We start from the raw sequence: 24366 nt of genomic DNA, 5'->3' as shown, positions 1-24366 counted from the left end.
GGTGTCCGGCGTTGCCTTGGCAGCGGCGGAGGCGGTGGCGGCTCCAGCGCAGTCGGCGGGGCTGAGCGGAGCCGCCCGGGCACTGTCTGGCCCCGCCGCGGTGCGTGAGTGCCGGGGATGCCGGGGGGAGGGAGGCTCGTGGGCCCCCGGGGGTGCGGTGGGGGGGCTCAGTGCCCGGGATGCTGTGGCTCGTGCCCCGGGCTAAGGAGGGGGCAGACGTCCGAGACCCCCCCCCCCCGCGGCAGCTTGTCACAGGGGCTTGGCCTGTGACTTGTGGCTGTAGCCACGTGAGGGTCCCAGGGCCATGGGGGGGGGCTAGGCCAGGCCAGGCCATGGCACCAGGGGGCTGGGGCAGGGTGCACAGCGGGGTGCTGCTGAGAGCCACTGGTCCAAACTGCGACCCTGTGTGTGATGGAACCCCCCCCTCCCAGCACCCCTAGTGCCACTGTGCAGGCGCGCCCCAGGGGGGTCCCGAGGCCAGGCAAGGGTCCTGGAATCCCTGGTGACACGGCTGGGATGCATCCAGCAAATGAGCAGGCAAAGCACGGGGGCAGATGCGAGAAGGCAACGCACCTGTCGGCCGGAGTGGTCTCCTCCTTACCTGACTGCAGAAGTCCCTGGGCGTTCATTTAAAATTGTCTTGTAGGCAGCTGAGCTCTACGGCAAGGCACAGCCTTGCCCCGCGATATTTGCTGCACTGAGGGCTAATATGGGACAGAGTGAGGTCGGAAACAATATTAACTGGCACTGGCAAAAAGCTTCCATAGGTTCTACTGGCGTGAAATGTAGTGGGGAGAAATGCATCTCCGTGGTAACTCCACTGAAGTCAGTAAAGCTACCCCAGGAATGAATGTGGCCCGGTTACTTTGCAGGTTTGTTTGGACGTGTTGGTTCCAGGATATGAAAGAGACAAGGTAGGTGAGGTAATGTCTGTTGGTCCAGTAAAAGATATTACCTCACCTACTCTCTCTCCCTTGGCCCAATATGACTATTACAGTGGTTCTCAACCAGGGGTCTGGGGCCCCCTGTGGGGCCACGAGCAGGCTTCAGGTGGGCCTCCAAGCAGGACCAGCATTAGGCTGGCTGGGGTCCAGACAGAAAGCTGAAGCCCCACTGCATGGGCCCGAAGCCCAGAGCCCTATCATCCGGGGTTGAAGTTGAAACCTGAGCGATGTAGCTTCATGGGGGTCCCTGGTGGTGTGGAGCCCCAGGCAGTTGCCTTGTTTGCTGCTCCCTAACGCTGGCCCTTGGTTTTATATGCAGAAAAAACAGTTGTGGTACAGGTAGGCCGTGGAGCTTTTATATCCTGTTGAGAGGGGCCTCAGAAAGAAAAAGGTTGAGAACCCCGGGACTATTAGACTGGAAGAGTCTCCGTATGGAATTGTGGCTGTCTTGTCACTTGGTCCAAAACATGACATAGTGCTGGTGAATAGACTTTGGAGAACACTACTACGGCGCTGACTTAGATAATAGTGCTCGTCCACATCTGCCCTAACTTTCATTTCTTTTCCATTCTGCGGGAGGCAACGGCTGGTGGTCTCCCGCCTTGCAATATGACACAGGCGGGACCAGGATTCCTAGAATAACTCTGCCTCTCTACTCAGATGCCCGGCTAGTGATTACTGTGCAGACACCATCCATACTGGAATCTCCTTCTGGGTCTCCTATCTCAGTCCTCAGAACCATCCAGTCATTTCCCTCTGCAGTCAGAAAAGGTGCTCCCACCAACTTTTTTGTTGCTTATCTGGGATTTGCCTTTGCTTGTTGCAGTGTTGTTCACATTCATTTTGGGTGATTTGTCCAGCTACTTGCACTCAGAGAGTCACGGTCCTGTACTAATGGTATTTTTTGAAAAGAGAAGATTATTCACCTGTGAATCTGCTTTTGAAAATACCATGCTGGAGTCTCACTTATCATGTGGAGTCTCCTTCTCCTTTGTTTGCAGGGATGTTTCTGAGGTGGTGTCGTTTTGGTCTGGTTTTTATTGTCGCGTGCCTTGGAATGTTTTTATAGACATTTTTTCTGATTTCTGAATGGAAATAAATTGGGAGGTCTTGCTTCCCGCACAGTTCAGGAGCTGAGTAGCAATACTCCGAGGGCGGAGGCTGTAGCTGCTGGTGCAAGCTGACCAGGAGGAGGGTCTTGCACTCTAACTATCACCATGTCAGAGGGCCAAAATCTGAAAGAATTTGCAGAGCACAAGACTCAAGAGTGAGAATCCTCGGTCATTGTATCTGCAAAATAGTAGAAATTGCTGGTAAGCAACTTTCCCTTGTTTGGCAGAGCAACCTACTCTATTCCTGGTTCACCATGCCATGTAGAAGTAGCATCCATTTTAAAATAGTGTATGGAACGAAGACAGTTTCTACATATTGTTGGCACTTGAGTGACATTTACTTCCAACACTGCTTGAAACCCTGGGGAAAATACTGGTTTATTAGTTATGTTTGTAGTCTCCATTTGTACTGCATGGGTGTGAATAAAAAGTAACTTGTGCCAAACTAAAGGCAAGGTGCTTTTGACCTTGAAGTGTGGTGCTGAGATGAATTAGTACCACGTCATGTGTGTTCCTTCTAGATACGTATAAATATTCATAGCGTTAAAATGCTGATGTGGTCCAGTTCTGCAGTAGCTCCTGTGTGTTACTCTCATTGAGGTCAGTGGCAGTCTTGTTGGTACAAGGATTGATTGCAGAATCAAGGTCTCTGTTGTTTGTCTGAAACCTCCTCATTAGGATATGAGTTTCAAACTTGTGTCAGAGTTCACAAACCCTGCTCAGTTAAATTCTACTATATGTCCATGAGTAACACTGTGATCATAATCCAAGAGGTTGCCTTTTAAATAACAATAAGGTTAACTCATAGTATTAATGAAGGTGATGTTTGGGTCCGGGCCAGTGTTGTATGTGGTCACTTGAAATAGTCTTGCTGATTTAACTTGCTTTTCATACAGTTGGTTGAATCTGATGATATTTGAATATTTATGAAACTACATAGTTGAGAAGTAAAACCTGATTTCCCCTTAAGAGTCACAACTTTTCCTTCACTAAGAGAGGCTGATGGAAATAAAGAAGCACAAATATTGGGCACAAATATTGGCTGATAAGCATGGAATGGGGTGAGTGGGTTAGGAAATCCACAGCTGTCCCTTTCAAGGTGTCAGCCAGTTCAACTGCTGTACACTATATGTCATTCAGCTCCTTTCGTATTTTTGCAATCTCAGGTGGCGGGAGGAATTGTAAAATGAATTGTGATCCATGATGTGATTGTTACAGTTCAGGGCAGCTGTATTTCCCCTCTATGGTCCAGCAATGACACCCACTTTTAGGCTTCCAACTCCCCCTTGTTACCTCTCTTGAGTAGAGACCCACTTCCCTTTACCATGTACCTGGGCTTTTGCCTACATTGTGGTATTCTCAGCAAACCAGACTTTCTAAACAGACCCGCATCTCTACTTTACTTTCTCTTCGAGGGCTTATGATCAGCTTAACTGCCAGCAGTTATGTTACCACACAGCTCTTTGTAAGCAAGCACATTTATTCTTAAGGTGTAGGCATTACAGTGAAAACATATTAAAACAACAAAAGAACCTACACACATGCTAATAAGCTCACACACCAGAGCCTACAACCCCTTCCCCTCCCCAAATTCCAACAAGGACTTTGGTAGGAGTCAGTCCTTCGAAAACCACACAAGGGATTTTCTGTGATTAGAAGTTCATATCAGCCTTAGCTCAGAATAGGTTAGTCTTTCCTTTATACAGCTTGGGCCTTTGACCATGTGACTCCAGAACAGCTAATCAGTAGACAGTGGTCCCCCCTTCAGCATGTAGCTTCAAAAGGCTGGACTTTTGCAAAACTGAAGGTGGGAATTTGCATTTGCCTCCCCCTAAAGATTCCCCAGGCAAACCATTTGACACTGTTTGTCCAAAAGTCCATTTTTTCTGGCCCATTGTTCAAAATAGTCCTCTGAAGTTCATAGAACTTCCCAGGTTCAAATCCCATCTTCCCCCCCTAATGTTACTACATACAATCCCAGCCCACATTAATACATAAAATTTGCCTTTGATACAATGAACTCAAAAGTTACTTAAATTTAATTCAATAAGGTTTTTCAAGGATACTGCAGGAAATTGCCATCCTTTCAGGGTGATTTAATTGAAAATGCTTCAATTTAGAAAATAATTAAAATGGACACACTGAATACAGTAGCTGATATTACAGCAGTGCTTTAATAAGAAGCTTTTGAGACACACCCATGATGCAGCATGGAATTAAACTGTGTCACTTTGGAAACAAAGTAAAAAGAACAAGCCAGATTTAGATGGAAAAAATAAGGGCAACCATCTTAAAAGAAACGGGGGCGGGGGGGGGGCAGAATTAAGCAATGGTTTAAAGTTGAAATGCAAACTGGCAGCAACCTAGAGATACAAAGTTCAGCTGTCACCAGCCCATCCTGAACTCATGCTGAAAGTAGTTCACAGTTTTACTTATGTTGTCTTTCCCCTTGTAACTCCCATGGGCATTCACAGCAGTTACAGATGAGCAGGGAGTAGAAATTAGGGCTCTGTGTGTCATGCAATCTAGTTTACATCTACCTCCTGAGGGTAATTTCTTTTTAATGTAGCTTTTTACTGAATTCCTATCCATACATTTTATACAAATCTGGCTAATAAATTAGTCTCTGGGATTGCCCTCTCCTGTTCAATGGTTCATTCATGTTCTTTCTGTTGTTGCTATCCTGAACATGCAAATATTTTATTTCTCTAGCATTGCTTTCATCATGAGTTCCGAGTTAAATGTCCCGGCGGATCCTGCCACTCCTGCTTGCGGCTCTGAACCTGGCACAAAGGGCATGGATTATCGGGACTGGGTCCGGCGTAGCTATCTGGAATTGGTCACTTCAAATCATCACTCTGTTCAGGCCCTCGCATGGAGAAAACTGTACCTGAGCCGAGCCAAGCTCAAAGCTTCCAGCAGAACGTCTGCTTTGCTCTCTGGATTTGCTATGGTATGTGTTTCTAGTTGCTGGATTGTGAATGTTGAGTTGTGTAAAACCTTCCCCTATTAATAGGGGTTGTTTTCTGTACATAGAGGAGGACATTCCATTTCCTTATTAGGTGGTAAGGAATCCGAGCGTGTGCATTTTTGTCTGTCTGCTGTTGAAAAGTTTTAACATAGAGGGCAACTTTCTCAAGACACTTCTTGCAGTGTTGTGATATCAGCTGCCTAGAAATAGTCTCAGGGAGTCCCCAAACCCCCACCCTAAAGTATCAGCTGACCTGTCGCTAACTGGCAGCCAGCAAGAGTCTTTGGCATAAACAGAACACTTGCATAAGATTATGGAGTGATGAACCTCCCCGTTATCTAACCTCTGGATCTCACTCATTGGTGGATGGAATTGAAACTCCTATCCCTATGCATGCACAGCAGATATGTGTGGTACTGAGGAGGCGGAGGAATAAACACTGCTCAAGAAAATGCAGACCTGGTATTAGGGCTTTGTTGGTTCCTGAGGGCTTGTCCATTTCATATGTCCATGTAAAGAGGTGTGTTGTGTGAGTGAGGGGGGCATGAAGGGATTTCAGGAGTGAAGAGAGAGAGAAGCAAGATCCATAGAAAATTTTTGGTTTGCTTGTAGGATTTTGTTTTTTTTAAACACTGGCAATTTTTCTCTGAGTTGCAGGGGATTTTTCTGGGGGTGGTGGGGGGAAGGAGTAGGGGTTATATTTCCTTTTGCCTTTTTGTGGTTCCCTGCTGATTATTTTTTTCTTTTTGGATATAGTATATATGTGTGTATTCACAAAATATAGTAATGCACAGTAGAACCTCCTGTTTGACAGACTGCATGGGGATTGAGGAGTTCATAAAATGAAAGTTCATAAACTGAACATCTCAAAATTACAATAGATAAGTTGTACATAAGTTGCAGTATGGTGCACTGGATCACTTCCTTCTGGTCCTTCAAACCACCGCAAAGCAATTTCCAATGCGCTGAAGGCATCAGAATATGAAGGGATGTCAACTTGTTCTTCATTGACATCACTTTTGCTATGTGTGTGCGTTTATTTTATTTTTATTTCCTCCCAACCCTTACCAGGTCAGGAAAAATGATTCGTATAGTTGATTGTTCATGAGATTGGTGTTCCTAAAATTGGGGTTCTTCTATATGTCAGGTTGTAACTTCTTTTGTATTCTGAAGTAGCAGATGGAAACTTCTAACCGGAAAAAGTTGCAGTTTACTGATCCAACGTATTTTTGTTAGATCCTCCAGAATAGCAGCTTTCTTGATGTTAGGTCATGTCTACGGTAGGAGTGCTCTGCCAGTATAGGAATAGCAGTATACTACACCAGCCAAGCGCTTCTAATGTGGACACAGGTTATACTGGCAAAACTGTACTTGTACCTGTATAGAAAAAACACTCCCGTGAGCGAAACAAGCTGCACTGCAAAAAGCAGAGTTTTGCGGGTGTAGTTGTGTTTGTGCTAAGAACTTCTGACAGCATAGCTCTGTCAGTCATGTGTGAAGAGGTGTGTTCCCTTACTGACGGAGAGATGCTGGCAGAAGTCTGCAGTGTAGCCAAGGCCTTCCCTAGGGTAGTGCGGGGCCTGGGACAAATCAGCCCCTGCCGGCTTTGGGGCCCCACGCTGCATCGGTGGCTGGGACGGATCCAGCCTGGTGCTGAATCACCTGCTGCTGCTGGCGGTTGCCGGCGCCTACTGTGGGGCTATTGTTGGCCATAGTGCCAGGGCGGCTCAGGGCTCCGGTCGGGGTGGGGGACTCGCAAAGCCCTGGTCACATGGGGTGGCCTCGGAGCCCTGGTCACGCGGTGTGGCAGCCATGAGCCCGGGGGTGCTGCACCACCCCCCTCACTCCTAGTTCCCAGGCCTATGTCTTCCAGGACTGACTGAGCCGGCTAATTGCACTGGCCCGCAGGGCCCCCCCAAAGTGAGGGGCCCAGAGCGGTTGACCCGATTTGCCCTACCCAAGAGACGGCTCTGAGTGTAAAAATCAATAGTTAATAAGTTGGTTAGTAGAACATAAGAATGGCCATACTGAGTCTAGCCCAGTATCCTGTCTTCCGACAGTGGCCGGTACCAGATGCTTCAGAGGGAATGAACTGACAGGGCAATATATTGAGTGAGCCAGCACCTGTTGTCCCCAGCATCTCAGTCAGAGATTTAGAGACACCCAGAGCATGGAGTTGCATCCCTGACCCTCTTGGCTAATAGCTTGAACTTATCTAATTCTTTTTTGAACCCAGCTATACTTTTGGACTTCATAATGTCCCCTGGCAATGAGTTCCACTGGTTGACTGTGCATTGTGTGAAGAAGTACTTCCTTTTATTTGTTTTAAAGCTGCTGCCGATTAATTTCATTGGGTGACACCTAGTTCTTGTTATGTGAAGGGGTAAATTACACTTTTCTACAGGGGTGCTGTAACTAGGGGTGTTGGGGTTGCGGTAGCACCCCTTGTCTTGAAGTAGTAATAACAACCAAATATGTGGTTTCTGCTTTCAGCACCTCCACTATAAAAATTGTTCCAGCACTCCTGCTTCTCTAGTCCGTTCTCCACACCATTCATGATTTTATAGATGTCTATCATAGCCCTTCTCAGTTGTCTCTTTTGTAGGATGAACAGTCCCAATCTTTTTAATCTCTCTGCGTATGGAAGCTGTTCCATACCTCTAATCATTTTTGTTGCCCTTCTTTGTATTTTTTCCAATTCTAATACATATTTTTTTAGATGAATACTTGAGTGAATACCATCTGGTCCTGGTGACTAATTTGTCAGTTTGTTCCAAAACCTCCTTTGCTGACACCTCAGTCTGGGATAGCATCTCAGATTTGTCACTTTGAAGGACTGGCTCAGGTGTGGGGATCTCCCACACATCTGCTGTAGTGAAAACTGATGCGAAGAATTAATTTAGCGTCTCTGCAATGGTCGTGTCTTCCTTCAGTGCTCCTTTAGCACCTCCATCATCCAGTGCCCAACTGATGGCTTGGCAGGCTTCCTCCTTCTGATGTATTTAATTTTTTTCACTGTTACTTTGTGTGTCTTTACCTAGTTGCCCTTCAAATTCTTTCATAGCCTGCCTTATTTTATTTTAAAATACATTTTACTTGGCTTGGTTGTACTTTTGCATGTGACTTGCCAGAGTTTATTCCCCTTTCTGTTTTCCTTACGAGAATTTGGCTCTTAGGCACTATTAGAATCTATAGGTAAAATCTTCTTACTACAGAATTCTGTCTCTAAAGACATACAACAATTATGCTAAATACTACTAAAAGGAAGAACAGTGTCATTATCCTAGCTATAATGTGTTCTGCAACCTGTTCTAGGCAAACAGACCTCCTATGGCCCTGTGGAGTGTCACTGAAGTCCACAGAACTGCTCCTTGGCTCAGGGTCGACCCACATAGATCTGTTTGCAGGATCGGAAATCACAGTGGTCATTTTAAAAACAAAACACTACTTCTCAACTCCCTGAACACAAACAGCAATGGAAAGTTCTCAGCAAATATACAGTATAAACCATCTGACTTCTATTTATGGCATGTTCACAAGGTATTTAGATGTCTCTGCTAAAATTATCCACTTCACTTCATGCTATTGGATCTGTCTCAGAAGGATTCTTGCTCCTGTTAGATTTTTTTTTCAGTGCAACTGTTGTGAGAACTTCAGAGCTGACTCCAGGGAGCACTGATGGTTTGGGTATATTTTTAAAAAACATGGAAAGAAAATAGACCAAAATGGCGTATGTTTACATTCAAAGAAGTGGGATCTCTGGTCTTGGGTATTACTTTACTTGCAATATGTTTTCTTCATAAACCGAACTTTCAGAATATAGGGATTCCTTTAATTTATGCAAGTTTGTTACTAATTTTTCTCCAACTGATAGAATTGGGCATCCCAGTTAATGACCATGGTATCACTTGCAGCCAATTTATTTCTGCTGCAGTAATTTGGTAGGCAAATACTTATTAAGCAGGCTGTGTACTCTGTCCTAAGAGAGACGACAATCTGTCTATTGAAGGAAGTAAAATGTATTCCAAAGTCTTATGTATATTTAAATAAGTCCAAAGTCATGTAGTATAGGATGCGGATTCAGATCTTTTCACCACTCGGCTGCTGCTTCCAATTCAACACAGATCAGTAGTGGCTGAAAATTGTTACAGCTGATAGCTCTTTAATGATCTATGTGAAACAGGCTGCTGATCTGGGTCCCATTCCTATTGGGCAGGCATCCCATCACACTAATCATCACTAATTGGTGCTCTTATTGGCCGTTTTAGCAGAGAGGCCAAAGACACAATAGGTCTGGAAGACAGAGCTCCTCTTTTTCCTGTAGGTGTATTCCCTTTGGGTCTAGTTTGAGGCATGTTGTCAGGGCAGGTGCGGAAGGTCTGCAGTGTCACTGCACCTGGCCTGTGACCACTGCAAACAGAGGGCCTCCAGTACCCATGCTCTCAGTCTAGCACTTCTCAGAAGCACTAAATTCACTTTAAGAAGAAAGATCTTCAGAAATCCCCTTCATCATTTTCCTGGCTGAGATAACAGCTGCTTCTGCAATCAGCCTCCTTGGCTTGTTGTCAGATTGCTCTGAGATTTGTCCAGGTTTTTTTCCCCCCAGTAGATCCACTGGCCTGACTATTTGCAGAGGCTGCCCAACCATGTGCCTGACAGTAACATATTTGTGTTCAGAGTTACCATCAACATCTTGCCTCACAGCATCAGTCCTAGCCCCATTTCTGAAGATGAGAGGATTCTCTGTAATCGTGCTATGGAGAAGCCAGGGAGTATATTGAACTAAATAATGTGATAATGGAGAAACAAATGAAGAGCTCAATCCTGCAAGGGCCCTGAGCCCTTTGCCTTGCCCAGCAAAAAACTTAAGTGCCTGCTTAGCTTTAAATGCATGAGTCGTCCCATTGATTTCAGTGCTGCAACTCACAAGCTTATAATTAAGCACATGCTTAAGTTCTTTGCTGTGTCGGGCAAATTGCTCAGCATATTGGGGGATCAAACTCTAGGTATCTCTAGCTACATTTCCAGGGGCAAGTTAAGGGAGTATAGGGCCCTGAGGTCATGGTGAGACAATGTAGTGTTTGATGTAACACTATGTTAAATATTGAGAACCAAATGACACCTGCAGTTTAGGAACCCGGAGGCTATGCGCTCCCAATGGTCCTTGCCAGTCATTCTATGTCACTATTTGAAGAAGGAAACTGCAATCTCCTTTCTGCCCTGACTCTTGTGTTTAAACGGTCAGATCCTGTGCCTGCCTCCCTCAAGGTCAGAGTTTATTCTCTCTCTCCAAAGATGTCCACCAGTGACTGCTTGAATTAATGATTCCAAGACTAACTTCGAGCTGCCTAAATTTTCCAGTAAAATATTTTATTTTACAGAGAGAGATGAAAATAAACTCTAGGTATAAAAATAAACTTGACTAAATGACTAATATGGAAAACTTTACCAGGCTGACCCTATGCTGAATTACATGTACTGAAACAGTTACCAGGACTAATAGCATATTAGCTTGTCCTTCTTCTCTGATCTTGGCTGGAGAGCAACATGACAGCCTTTGAGGGGAAAAGTGCTAAGAGGACACTGCGTTTCTTCAATTCTTGTTTGGGCTAAATAAAACCTCTTCCTCCTTTTCTTCCACCTCCCGTCGTCCAGCTTCCTCTGGACTGTTGTTGCTTACCTGTGAAATAGACTGATGACTCTGTGATATCTGAAAGATTCATCGGTTCACACCACTAAGGCCAGCCTTGGGTAACGGTAGCGTGAGAGGGAGCACCCAATCAACTGGAAACTGTTGTCCGCACAAAGGGTAGCAACTGCAAGTGGAAATTGATATTTTGACAAGCCAGGCTGATTATGTAGGATTTAAGGCTTTTTATTATAGGTAAAATTCCTGTCCAATATGTTGAACACTGTATATGTCCTTTGGGTCTGGTACCCTCCCTCAAACAACTGTATAATTTTTCCAGTCTAATATGGTGTGGTTGACATGCAGCATTGTAGAACAGCAAAGTGGAGAAGGAGAGTCCTTTTTCACTTTGGAACTCAAATATTTGAGGACTTATGGGTCCCTCCCTGAATCAACACAGAGAGAATTACAGGGGGAGAACGTCTGCAAGCATATTTCAAACAACAAAACATACATTTTGATTAAAAGATTTATGCTTCTAATGGATGGCAAAGCTAACACATTCATTAATCCTGTCAACATATGAAGAGAGCTCATTTTTAGAGCAAATGAAGAGCCCTGGAAAACTGTTTGTAAACACTAGTGAAAAGATACAATATTTCAGGAGTATCCAAAATACTTGAGATGTATTTACTGAAATGAGAATCATAGGATCATAGACATGTAAGACTAAAGGGACGTGGAAAGGTCATCTTGTCTAGCTCCCCCATGCTGAGACACTTCCAACTATATCTAGACCATCCCTTGACAGGAGTTTGTCTAACCCAGTGATACTCAGACTGTGGCTTGTGAGCTGCAAGTGGCTGTTTAATGTGTCTCATGCAGCACTAACTTATTTGCTGTGGCTCTTTTGGGTAACGTTGATCGCTAATGTGGCTCCTGAACCACTGAGGTCTGAGTATCACTGGTCTAACCAGTTCTTAAAAACCTCCGGTAACTGGGATTCAACAACCTACCTTGGTAACCTGTTTCAGTGCTTAACTATCCTTGTAGTTACAAAGCTTCTCCTAATATTTAACCTCTCTCTTCCTGGTTGCACATTAACCTGATGATTTGTCTTATCTTCAGTGACCATGGAGAACAATTGATCACCATCCTTTTTATAACAGCCCATAACATATTTAAAGACTGTTAGCAGGTCCCCACTAAGTCATCGTCTTGCCAGGACTAAATGTGCCCAGGTTTTTCCTCATAAGTCATGTTTTATAAACCTTCTAACCTTGTTGATCCCCTCTGGACTCTCTCCAATTTGTTCTAAGTCCAAGAACATGGAGATTCACAATTTCAGTCACTGTAGGAACAGGTTTTGTTCAGCTAAATTAAAAATAACAATGTCACCTGTGTACACTGGTATGCTGTGTATGTATTTGCTAATGTGACTTTCCTGCAAGCTTCTAATCAATCTGCTGGTGGTTTCAGAGTAGATGGTAGGTAGAAAGGGCAGTCACCCTAGCCTAGGCCCTAGTCCTGTTCCGCTGAAATTAATTGCAGAGCTTCCATTAACATGAGTGGAAACAGGATTGTATCTCTTGACTCCCAATGCATTTTAAAGGGTCTTGCTAATAGGACGTACCCCACAATAAGCAAATTGAGGTATTGTGTAGAACCTGGAAGAGCTATTCAAGACCAAATGGAATTTTTGTAAAAGTGGGGACACTTGGCCCAATGAAATCCATTCACCCAGCGCTATGGTCAAGCTATTCATTCTGCCTCCACTGAGCTCCTGTAAACATACTGAGGTCCTGACAGGGACTGATCTGGTGCTGGTGTCCAAAAACCATCCCTGTTTGATCCTCTTTTATTAACAGACATGGGTGATGGGGCCTCACTGGAATACAAGATTGGGGAGAGTATGACCCAACACATTTATTTTTATTGCTTTGCTTACTGACACGCTTTGTTAATCAGTGTAAAATCAATAAATACAGCTGCAAACAAATTTGAACAATATGCTGGAGGCTGACTAGCGGAGACATATAGTATCTGACTACTACTGTTATACAGGGGCATTGCACTTACATAGGTTCTCTTAACTCTGGATTTTCTGAGTGCTTTACAAAGATTAAATTTCACAGCAAACCTGGGATATAGTTATGCTTAGTATTTTTCTTGTTATAAATGGAGAAATTGAGTCACAGAGAGGATGAGTGACTTGCCCAAATTCACCCAGCAAGCCAGTAGTAGAGGTGGACTGGCATTTGAGTCCTGACACCCAATCACCTGCTCTGTTGAACATGCTTCCAGGGGCGGCTCCAGGCCCCAGCACGCCAAGCGCATGCTTGGGGCAGCATGCCGCGGGGGGCGCTGTGCCGGTCGCTGGGAGGGCGGCAGGCGGCTCCAGTGGACCTCCCGCAGACGTGCCTGTGGAGAGTCCGCTGGTCCCGCGGCTCCGGTGGAGCATTCGCAGGCACGCCTGCGGCAGGTCCACCGGAGCTGTGGGACCAGCGACTGGCAGAGCGCCCCCTGCGGCGTGCCGCCATGCTTGGGGCGGCGAAATAGCTAGAGCCACCCCTGCATGCTTCTATTTTTTACATGGAGCTTAACTTAATGAAGTGATAAAACTCAACAGCGTATGGGCAAAATGATCAAATACACTTTATAAAATGAGCTAATTAGCTGTGAAGCTAATTTCTGTCGAGTACATTGGAAACAAAAGTGCACTTTTCTATGGAGTTACTAAGCATGCATAACACAGCTATCATCCATTCCTTTTGAATATTCAGTAGTTATTGGAAACTGAGAAAGATACTCTGGATGGAAATAAGTTCCTTTATCTGGCTATATTTGTGGTGACATGAAGATTTAAAATAATAGGAGGCACCCATTTAACCAAGGAATAGTTAAACTATGTATCACCTATCCAATGACCAGAATTACAACTTTTCTGACTTAACCCTTTTTACACCAGAAGTCAGTGTTTCCCATCATGTGATGACTAATGATGCAAACTGAAGCTGTGTCATGAACTGCATGGTTGGCTGCGCTGTTATCTGTGCAAAGTTACCCTTGCTGCCTAATAAATTCCCCTTTTGAGCCTTTCGTTTGATGCTGTTCATATGGGTCACAGTTTAAGGGAGAGTTTGCTTAAAAAAACCAAAACCCTGCAATGTTGAAATAATTTCCTGTAGGCTCGGATGTAACTTTGTGTGTCAGCCCCGAGAAAGGGAAAGATACAGACTGTTCATGCATCTTCAGAAAAAAAGGAAAGATCCATTTAGGCCCCAGTTCAGGAAAGCACTTAAGCATGTGTTTTAAGCAGTCTGAATAATGATGCTTTCCTGAACTGGAGCCTTGAAAAGTGAAATATGGGAATTCTAGCAACTGACCATCTGTTTTTTTTTTTGCCCCCTCCTCCCCTCCCAGGTTGCCATGGTGGAGGTGCAACTAGAGATGCAGTATCAGTACCCCCAAATGCTGCTGATTGCGTTCAGTGCCTGCACAACAGTGCTGGTAGCAGTTCATCTCTTCGCCCTTCTCATCAGCACCTGTATACTACCTAACGTGGAAGCGGTGAGTAACATACACAACCTAAACTCCATCAGCGAATCCCCACACGAACGCATGCATGTCTACATAGAGCTGGCCTGGGGTTTCTCCACAGTCTTGGGAATCCTCCTTTTCCTCGCTGAGGTGGTGCTTCTGTGCTGGATAAAATTTCTGCCTGTGGACTCCATTATGAAAAACGAGACTTCCATCGTTCAAAAGCCCAGCGGCCATGTGGGCTGGCAAGCAGCTCTGGTCTCCACCATCATCATGGTCCCAGTGGGTCTGATTTTTGTTGTCTTCACCATTCACTTCTACCGTTCTCTGGTGCGGCACAAAACGGAGCGACATAACCGGGAGATTGAAGAGCTTCACAAACTGAAAGTGCAATTAGATGGACATGACAGAGGGTTGCAGGTAGTGTGACAGAGAAACAGGGATCTGTTTCAAAGCAAATCATTTTGCTCAGGCTAAGAGCAAAATAAACATTTTGCTAACAGGAGCAACCCAAACCAAACCAATGATGGATTATTTGGGGGTCTAACAATCTAAAATGCAAATTGCCTGATTTATAGGGCAATGGGTTCTAGTGCTTTTCCAAACTAATGGGGTCTCGGGCCTATTTCTAGTCCTGCACAATTGTGTACCTAAGTTGATACTGCCATACAGTTAAAAACCAAAACTTTACCTACTTTAACATTATGTTCTGGAGAGTGGTTTCCAAACTGTTATATTTTAACAGTGCAACTTTCTTTTGCCAAGAGTGAAACTACTTGACACTTCAAAAAAAGCCACTGTTTTTGTAGGACCTGTTTGTTTGGGTTATTTTTAAGTGTCTGAGCTCCCTTGCTGGCTGTGCAGCAGCAAACTGACAATGACTGTTTCCAGGGTTGAGGTGATAAGTAGTGCTATCTACTACAAATCTGAGGACATTCTGAACACACTGCAGAACATGGGTGTTTGTTACCTTTATTATAAAATGGGTATTACAGAAACAGGTCACTAGAATGATGCAAGAGGTTAGAAATCAGCAGTCTTAGTACATATGTCCTCCTTTTGCTATCCACTCTTGCTAGTGCCTAACCCTCCTTTAGAACAGGGGGGAGAGAATTTCAGACTGGCAGGAGGCTGGGAAGCTCTGTTTTTGCCTGCTTCAGTAGTGTCCTTTCTTTTACAATGAATGCATGCCCAGGTCTTCTAATGTTACTGATAATGAAAGTTTGTGTGTCCAGGGAAGGCTTACAGGTATTTTTATTTTAACAACAAAGACATTGTTAAAGCAGGAAACTAACTGGGAATTTAAAAAGACCTCGCATAGAATTTCGAAGGACTAGAAAAGCTGATTTAAACGGTTGAGGAAAGATAGCACATAAGACAGTGACAGATTTCAGCAGTATGGTTTCTTCATTTGCTTTGTATATACCAGAATGAGTCATGTGTTTTGCTGGCTTGGTTTGCCACAGAGGGCTCGGAGTCCAGATCCCGTGCTGCTCCCTTGTTCTTTGTGCTAGTTGTGCCTGAGAGCGTTCAGCATTCTTACTCCTTAGGGAAGAAAGCATCTTGCATTTTCTCAAACACATATGCCTTATGGCACATGAAGCTGCGTTTTTGAGTTTGGGGTGAGCTGCAACCAGCCATTCCAAAGGGAAAGCAGCATGCAGTTAAAGTACTATCACATTTCACTTGTTGGCTGTATTTCAGCAGTGGAGGAAGTGATTCTTGTTTGTGCTTATATAGCTTAGTGAGTGAAACTTGTAAAGCGCTGTAGCATCTTTCTGGTGAAAGTATTAATAAAGTCACAACTAATTACAACTACTTCACGGGGAGTCAAAATATTCTTCTGCAATAAGTAGAATGATTTTAGTTTTTAAAGGAAAAGTAACACGTATTTCAGCTACAGAAATATGTCAAAATATTTAAGCAAAATGGTCCTGTCCTGTCTCATCACGCTCAGTAACCTGCAGGCTGCTGCCAGTGCTAATTTCAGGCCCTACTCCCTTGCATTCTATAATAGTTTTACAATTTCTGCCAGTTCTTGAATATTTCTAAAATAATTGAAGAAGTTTGTAATGTTCTATTTCAGGGGTAGGCAACCTATGGCACGGGTGCCGAAGGCGGCACTCGAGCTGATTTTCAGTGGCACTCACAGTGCCCGGGTCCTGGCCACTGGTCCAGGGGGCTCTGCATTTTAAATGAAGCTTCTTAAACATTTTTAAAACCTTATTTACTTTACATACAACAATAGTTTAGTTATATATTATAGACTTGTAGAAAGAGACCTTCTTAGAACATTAAAATGTATTACTGGCACGCGAAACCTTAAATCAGAGGGAATGAATGAAGACTCGGCACACCACTTCTGAAAGGTTGCCGACCCCTGTTCTATTTAATCCCCTCCCTTTAACCAGTGGCATTTAGGAAATATGTCAGTGTACGAAGTATCAGATTCCCAGCATGGAGTGTGTGTGAAATAATGAAAGCAGAAAGATGAGAATGTATCTTTAAATATCTCTCTCTGACAAGTTCCTGGTAAGCCAACTCCAATCCTTTTTTTCATTTTAATTCAGTCATTCCTGGGCAAGCAGCTTAGCACTTGTCTGTTTTTTCATCCATTATTCTTATCCTCATCAACATGGGCCATGTTTACACAAGACTAGGGTGACCAGACAGCAAGTGTGAAAAATCGGGACAGGGGGTGGGGGGTAATAGGAGCCTATATAAGAAAAAGCCCCAAATATGGGGACTGTCCCTATAAAATCAGGACATCTGGTCACCCTACACAGGGCTACCTACTACTTTCCAAATACACAAGATAAGGACCTTTATTCCTGTAAGGGGTAGTTTTAAAATTCCTACTAAAGCTCCTGAATGTAATTTCAGTGAGCTTCCATACCAAATGCTAATGCACTTCCTTATATGTAGCACCTCTATCCTAAGGACCCCCAATGTGTTTTGAATGTCAAACGATAATCTCTTCATCCGTTATTGAAATGTAGCCTCTATTTGACATTGCACAGGTACACTATGCAAGTTTTAGGATGGAACTTTAATACTGATTGCAGTTGAAATTGCTAGGATAGTTTAGGTGGGTAGAGTATAATTACCTGATTTGGAGGTTGGCTAGGACATTAGGGTTGAATTCTGTCCCACCTCACCCCCTTTTCTCATCTCACCACAGTAAAAATTAGTATTGACATGTCAAAAGCAGATCAGGATCACAGTAATGAAAATCAGAGTTTCAAATGTAGTGGCATGAAATTGTTCACAACCCTAAATGAAGTAGCTAGGTTGACTTAAGTTTTTGGTGTAGACCAGGCCTCAGGCTGTGCCTAACTTTGTCCACTAGAGCAGTGGTTCTCAACCAGGAGTCTGGGGCCCCCTGGGGGGCCGCAAGCAGGTTTGAGGAGGGCTGCCAAGCAGGGCCAGCATTAGACTTGCTGGGGCCCAGGGCAGAAGCTGAAGCCCCAAAACCCCGAGCCCAGTCACCCGGGGCTGAAGCTGAAGGCTGAGTAACTTAGCTTCATGGGGCCCCAGGTAGTTGCCCTGCTTGCTACCTCCTCATGCTGGTCCTGCCTTTTATATGCAGAAAAACAGTTGTTGTGGCACAAGTGGGCCATGGAGTTTTATAGCATGTTGGGAGTGGGAGGCCTCAGAATCAAAAGGTTGAGAACCCCTGCACTAAAGGCTGTCTCCTGCAGGCCAGTACGATGATTTGGCCCTCCAGCCAAATCAAATTGTCCTCGGCCATGGCAAATAAAGTCAAAACAACAACGAGCAAGATTTAGGCCACTGCCCTGCCCTGTGTGTGTGTGTGTGTGTGGGCATTAATCCTTCTCCTTGCATCAATAGTCCTTTTACTGCTTGGCTGCAGGGGTCTGGGACAGCTAGGCATTCCTGGACCCTCTCATCAGCTTCTTGCTATGGCTCCTCTCCAGCTCCTGCCCCAAGTGTAGTGGTTCCTTTTCTCTTTCTCCTGTGCCTCTTCGTCTTCCTCTAATGTGTCTTTATCCTCATCGCTCTCACATACAGACTCGCTGATGCGTGTTCCTTAAAGGTTGCATATGGTGTCAGCCACAGCTACAGAAATTGTAGTTGATCCAAAAACGGGTGTTTGGCAGCATGGTGAAACTCAGCCGTTTCCCAAGCAATGTCTGAAGCAGTATGAGCTTGTTTTAATTAGACTTTTGCGAAGGCTTCATGGAGTTGAGCCCTGGCTTGGCCAGCTGTGCGTGTCTGAGCCACTATGCCAAAAATTCCAGCAGCTGCTGTTTGTCTTCGCATGAACAGGATTTCCAGTAGTGAAGCTTGTAAGTGCCTGTCCTGTTTCCTTCCATTACATTCTCAATTGTCTAAATTTACCAGTTGTTGTCTTCTGTTTGTTGCATTTTTCCCCACTGCCTCTAGTCCCTCTATTCCAGATTTCACCCCGGGACCTCCCTATACTGTAGAGCGACAATTTGTCTTCAATTCCCAACTGCTTGCTTCATGATTCCCAGGGCCACATTCTGCTTAAATCTAGCTCTGTTCAGGCTTTCTCCCTGGCTTCTTCCTGCAGTCTTCTACTGAGCCCCTCATGGCCTCTGTTCCTGATTCTTTGCCGCAGGGAGCCAGTGGTTTCGCTGCAGACCCCTGATGACTGCTCTTCCCCGGGTCGTCTTCTGAGTCTTCTCAGGCAGTTCCTTCCTTGGCTCCCTTTTAGCAGGGAACCATGCAGGCCCTGGCCCAAGCTGTCCCCGGTGAGCCTTCCCAACCAGCTGCTGCTCTTATCAGGTCTGTCTGTCTCCTCTGCTGAGGGAAGGAAGCTACCTGTCTAGGTACTTATAAGGCCCCTCCTGTTCATAGTGTCGGGGCACCTCTTATTACTTAAAAAGGTGACAGTGATCTCTCTCTCTCACTGCCACCAAGTATCAGGCTTAGAGTATTTCTGAAAAGAATGAATTTGAGAACAAGGGCACTATTGTAGGAAAGTCTAGGGAAGAGATGGGTTTTATACTTGGCTCTGAATACATTGAGGTTAGTGGCTGTTCTGATTTCTTCTGGAAGTGAGTTCCATATTTTTAGTCCAGACTCTGTCTCCCATAGTTACAAACCTACATCTGTTGGTCGACAGTAACATTTTCCCATAAAAACACAGTGGCTGGGAGGTCCTTGTCACAGAGGGAGATATGTGGTCTCAGGGGTTTGGGACCAGTTCTCTGTAGGATTTTGAAAATCAGGACTGTGACTTTGAACTGGACTGTCTTCTTTGGGAAGCCAGTGCAGAAAGCAGTGTGTTGGGGTAAGAACATGAGAAGAGCCATACTGGGTCAGACCAAAGGTCCATCTAGTCCAGTATTCTGTCTTCCGACAGTGGCCAGTGCCAGGTGCTTCAGAGAGAATGAACAGAACAAATGATCCATCCCCTGTCGCCCATTCCCAGCTTCTGGCAAACAGAGGCTAGGGACACCATCCCTGCCCATCCTGGCTAATAGCCATTGATGGACCTATCCTCCATGAATTTATCTAGTTCTTTTTTTGAATCCTGGTATATACTTGGCATTCACAACATCTTCTGGCAAAGAGTTCCACAAGTTGATTGTGCGTTGTGTGAAGAAATACTTTTTGTTTGTTTTAAGCCTCCTGTCTATTAACTTCATTTGGAGACCTCTAGTTCTTGTGTTACAAGAAGGAGTAAATAACACTTCCTTATTCACTTTCTCCACACTACTCATTATTTTATAGACCTCTATCATATCCCCCCTTCATCGTCTCTTTTCCAAGCTGAACAGTACCAGTCTTTTTAATATCTCCTCATATGGAAGCTATTCCATATCCCTAATCATTTTTGTTGCCCTTTTCTGAACCTTATCCAATTCCAATATATCTTTTTTGAGATGGGGGGGCGGTCATATCAAGATGTGGGCATACCATGGATTTATATAGAGGCAATATATTTTCTGTCTTCTTATCTATCCCTTTCTTAATGATTCCCAATGTTCTGTTAACTTTTTTGACTGCTGCTGCACATTGAATGGATGTTTTCAGAGAATTATCCACAATAACTTCAAGATCTCTTTCTATGCAGAGTTTCCTCTGGGAATGGGGTCTTCCTTACTAGATCCAGAGAATTGCAATAGTCCAGCCTAGATGTCTGGCAATTTGATAGATGGGATTGTAATGCCTCTACTTTCCTCCTCTTGCTAGCATTCCTTCAGCCTTATCCAGATTCAAGTTCAGCCAGCTGCTCTTTTTCCTGATGCCGATGTCAGAAAGGCAATCCGAAAGCTTGGAGGCTGGTTTTCAGTTGATGGAAGGAAGATGTACAGCTCGGTGTCATCCATGTCCTGTTGGTACTTCAGCCTATGCTATCTCACTAGCTCTCCCAAAAGCTTCACACGCATTGAAAGGAATGGGAAAAGAGCTAAGCCTGGTGGGACGCTTGGTATGAGGGGGCTGGAAGCAGTTGTTCCTGACAATCCATTGGGTTCAGTCTGAGAGGAAAGACCTGAGCCATTGTAGGACATTTTCCATTCATCCCTGGCTGCTTTTGGAGACTGCATAGGAGGGTTTGATCACGTGCTGCAGAGTGGTTCAGCATACTCACTTAAATCCTGCTTCTTCCAAACAGACCTTGCGATAGCCTGCAGTCACCTGATTTTGGAGGGAACCAGGCATGGGCAAGAGAGAGCTGGGGCTTCAGATCTTTTTAAAGGCCCAGTTCACACTGTGACAAGAGGTAAATAATGTATTGGATAGAAAGTTGACCAAAACCATGAAATAACTGTTTATAAATGGCATCTTGCCTGCTGGACAGAAGTTCCTTGTAAGGTATTATACATCTGGGTGGTAGCTTGAGACTTTTCACTTCAAAGTCATGAGTTGGATATAAGAATATGCACATTTAAATAGTTGCTGTCTCCAGATAGGAGGGGGAAACAATGCAAGCAGATTTCAAGAATCTGGATCGATCTTAGGGAAATGAAGTTTACTCTATATAATAAGAAATAATAAGTCTAAGGCCAAAGCTGAGTAGTCCAGACCAAAGATTTGGGGATCATAATAGGGAAAAGCTCTTAAAGGTACAATGGACTTTGTCTTCATCTCCTCAATTGTTTTTTTGCAAGTACGTGACACAGTTAGGATTGCTAAGCAGGTTAAGATATGATAAAATGTACTTTGGCGCTCTCTGATGGGGACTTTTTGGAAAGATTTGCAAAATCCACTTAGTGGTGTCTTACTGAAAGCAGGGTAAAAAGAAAAATTGTGGTTTTAATTTTAAAAAGTGGCCCAGTGCACTGTATCATGCACATGTGGGGTTTCTAACCAAACTATTTTTGAACATGGCTACAAAAAAAAATGGTTGGAGTCTGAAACTTGGCCGGGACATAAATCCTCAGAGGATGTGTGCCTTTGTTTTGAGGAGGAAAGAGATGAGACATTGAAAAACCGATTAAGGAAAAAATCACATCTGAGTGTGCTCATGGAACATCTGCTAAGATTTTAGTAAAGCCTATTGAAACTCCCTCCCTCTTCAACATCACTTAAATTCTCCCAGATAGCGTAGGGCCCAGACAGGGACATCAGCTGGTGCTGGGACTGTAAATGTGTCAATGGAGCATTTTGCTGCAAGGAAAAGGTGAAAAGTGCAGGTGCAGAAAATGCCAGATGCTTCAGAGTGTATGAATAGAACAGGGCAATTATCGAGCAATCCATCCCCTGTCATCCATTTCCAGCTTCTGGCAATCAGAGGCTTAGAGACATTGAGGGTTGCATCCCTGACCATCTCGGCTAACAGCCATTGATGGATCTATCCTCCATGAACTTATCTAATTTTTTTTTTTAGATAATTCTTTTTTTAACCCAGTTATACTTTTGGCCTTCACAACATCCCCTGGCAATGAGTTCCACAGGTTGACTGTGCATTGTTTGAAGAACTACTTCCTTTTGTTTGTTTTAAACCTGCTGCCTGTTCATTTCATCGGGTGGCCCCTGGTTCTTGTGTTATGTGAAGGGACAAATAACATCCATAACACAAGACTTAAATAAACAAATAATTGTCATTGTGCCTGGAGTGGGTCACAGCTAAAAATGCCAAACTCAGGACAGATTGTCAGAAAATAGGGCAGACACCCCCCCCCACCCAAAAAAACAACAACTGGTGGGATATTCTACCATTAGATTTTACCAAGCCAGTAATAAAATCTGCTCCTGGATCATTATACTAATTTTACGAGGGAGCCACAAACAATCTCCTTAGGCATTCCAGCCCCTTATTACCACCCGGACAAACTGAACTTCTGTGATGTAAGGTTATTAAAACGAAAAAACCCACCACACATTAGGTTCTACCCAGGTCAATGGATGCTCAGGACCTTACACGAGAAACAGCTCTGTGGCCAATCCTTAGTAAATTAACTAAAGATTTATTAACTAAGAAGAGAAATGATTTATTAAAAGGTTAAGACAGGTAAAACATATTACTGTTGGATCAGAGGATGTAGTCCAAAATGTTAGCAGGCATGTTAAATCTGCTAGTTTCCTATAAGTCTCTCTGGGTTGCCCAAGTAGCTTTAGGACCTCAGTCCTTTTGTTTAAAACTTCCCCGGTCAGAATTCACCATCCAGAGATGGGGTAGGAAAGAGGTGGCCAGGAGCCTTTGTTCTCTCCTTTTATATCTTGATCCTTTTTTTGCTGGAAAAATCCTGGCTGTCTCAAGGGGTCGAGCAGTTCCATGGCAGACGTGCTTTGCCCTCAGTTCCTTATATGAATTTCAAATCTTTGCTTGCCCCTTCCTGCATACATGCCATCTGAGGTGTCTTTACCCTTGTTTACAGCTTCTTTGTCATTCTGAAGAGCTAACCTGTGGGTGTTTCTCAACCTCACAACATGTTTGAGTTACAAATATATATCAACATTTCATATCTTCATATACAACGATGATACATTCAAACAGGACCAAGGAGTCTCAGCAAGTTATGACTTTTTAAATGATACCTTACAAGGCACCCTTTGTACAAGATTTATTACAATTTTGCAACGGTGGTGACCATATTAGTGTAAACGGTCACCTTCCCCTTTAGACTGCATCACAATAATAGTAAAAGACAAATACAAATTATTTGTCAGGAAAGGAAAGGCACCAGACCACAGTAATGCAGCGTCAAGGTTTTGATCTTGCAAACATTTGAATATCTTTAAGCACATGAGTACGCCCGCTGAACTCGTCTGTACGTACTGGAAGGGTTGGGGCCTAAGGCTGCTCACTTAAAATCACAGTCAAGATACAAACAGAGTTTTGGAAGGGATAAAAACTCTAGATGCAAGGTTGGAGCCAGTCTGATTCTTGGGAATTTGGATGAGACTTGCATGGGGGCAGACCACATCTACCTACTATGGTGCTGGCATCTTCCTCTGAGGCAGCTGGTGGAGGTTCTGTCAGAGACAAGATACAGATGGACCTCAGTCTGATCCAGTCTAGTAATTCCTATGTTCCTGTGATTAAGATGCCTTAAACACAGTGGATGAATTAAGGTATGGCATGCATTTTACAATAGACGGTAGTAATATGTGGGAAGGTAGAATGCACACCACCACAGAGTTAGTATGTTTGACTTTGTGACTTTAGCAGTGTATCCTTAGGCTCTGATCATGCAATTTACAACACACAGATGGCGGCTGTGTCCGTGTGGAGCCCTATTGATGTCACTAGAGCGCCATGAAAGCACAATAGGCTGCCATGCAATGTAAATTGCAGGACTGGAGCCTAAGCTCCTTGTCCAATATTTTCCAGTATTTCAGGACATCCATCCTCTTCTCTCCCCCTCTCTCTCCTACATCCTGGATTTTAAATTCTCATACCCTCAACATTCCCCATTTCATACCTTCCCTATCCTCCAAGCTTTGTACCATTGCCACAAGCCCCTCCCCTCCCATTCCTTGCAGCCAGAGAAACAAAGAAACCAGTTCTATCCCCAAGTGCCAGCACAATCAGGCCAGCCTATTTATTTTCTAATTAACTTCTCACCATCAGTCTCCTTTGTGTCCACTTCAAAGTTAATACTCTAAATCATTTGATAACCATCTGAATATAGCAAACATCTCCATTAATATCTGTACATACAGTTCAAAGCTCACCTTTGCTTTGATTGTAACAACTGATATCGAGAACAAAATGTTGAATAATTTAAG

The 24366-nt window shown here is 44.1% G+C and overlaps 1 protein-coding gene across 4 annotated transcripts; it reads left to right on the top strand.

Annotated features, from left to right (window-relative positions):
• The first annotated feature begins 20 nt into the window (after positions 1-20).
• Positions 21-20791, top strand: ORAI2 (ORAI calcium release-activated calcium modulator 2). 4 transcript variants are annotated; one of them, XM_039508528.1, is made up of 4 exons: positions 21-100; positions 4769-5009; positions 14080-14226; positions 20383-20791. In XM_039508528.1, exons 2-4 carry the CDS (start codon positions 4782-4784, stop codon positions 20671-20673), a joined length of 666 nt encoding a protein of 221 aa, XP_039364462.1. In that variant the 5' UTR covers positions 21-100; positions 4769-4781; the 3' UTR covers positions 20674-20791. The 4 variants fall into 4 exon arrangements, with proteins under 4 accessions (XP_039364462.1, XP_039364459.1, XP_039364461.1 ...); XM_039508525.1 differs by lacking the exon at positions 20383-20791 and having other exon boundaries at positions 14080-16259; XM_039508527.1 differs by lacking the exon at positions 20383-20791 and having other exon boundaries at positions 38-104; positions 14080-16259.
• Positions 20792-24366: the final 3575 nt, after the last annotated feature.

This window comes from Mauremys reevesii, linkage group 20 (genome assembly GCF_016161935.1).
Source record: "Mauremys reevesii isolate NIE-2019 linkage group 20, ASM1616193v1, whole genome shotgun sequence".
Lineage (NCBI taxonomy): Eukaryota > Metazoa > Chordata > Testudines > Geoemydidae > Mauremys > Mauremys reevesii.
This window is presented reverse-complemented; position numbering and strand designations above follow the sequence as displayed.

Coding starts and splice junctions, on each gene's coding strand:
- ORAI2 (XM_039508525.1), top strand. CDS start 4,782: ATGAGTTCCGAGTTAAATGTCCCGGCGGATCCTGCCACTCCTGCTTGC. Junction 5,010..14,079: donor TGCTCTCTGGATTTGCTATG/GTATGTGTTTCT, acceptor CTCCCCTCCCAG/GTTGCCATGGTGGAGGTGCA.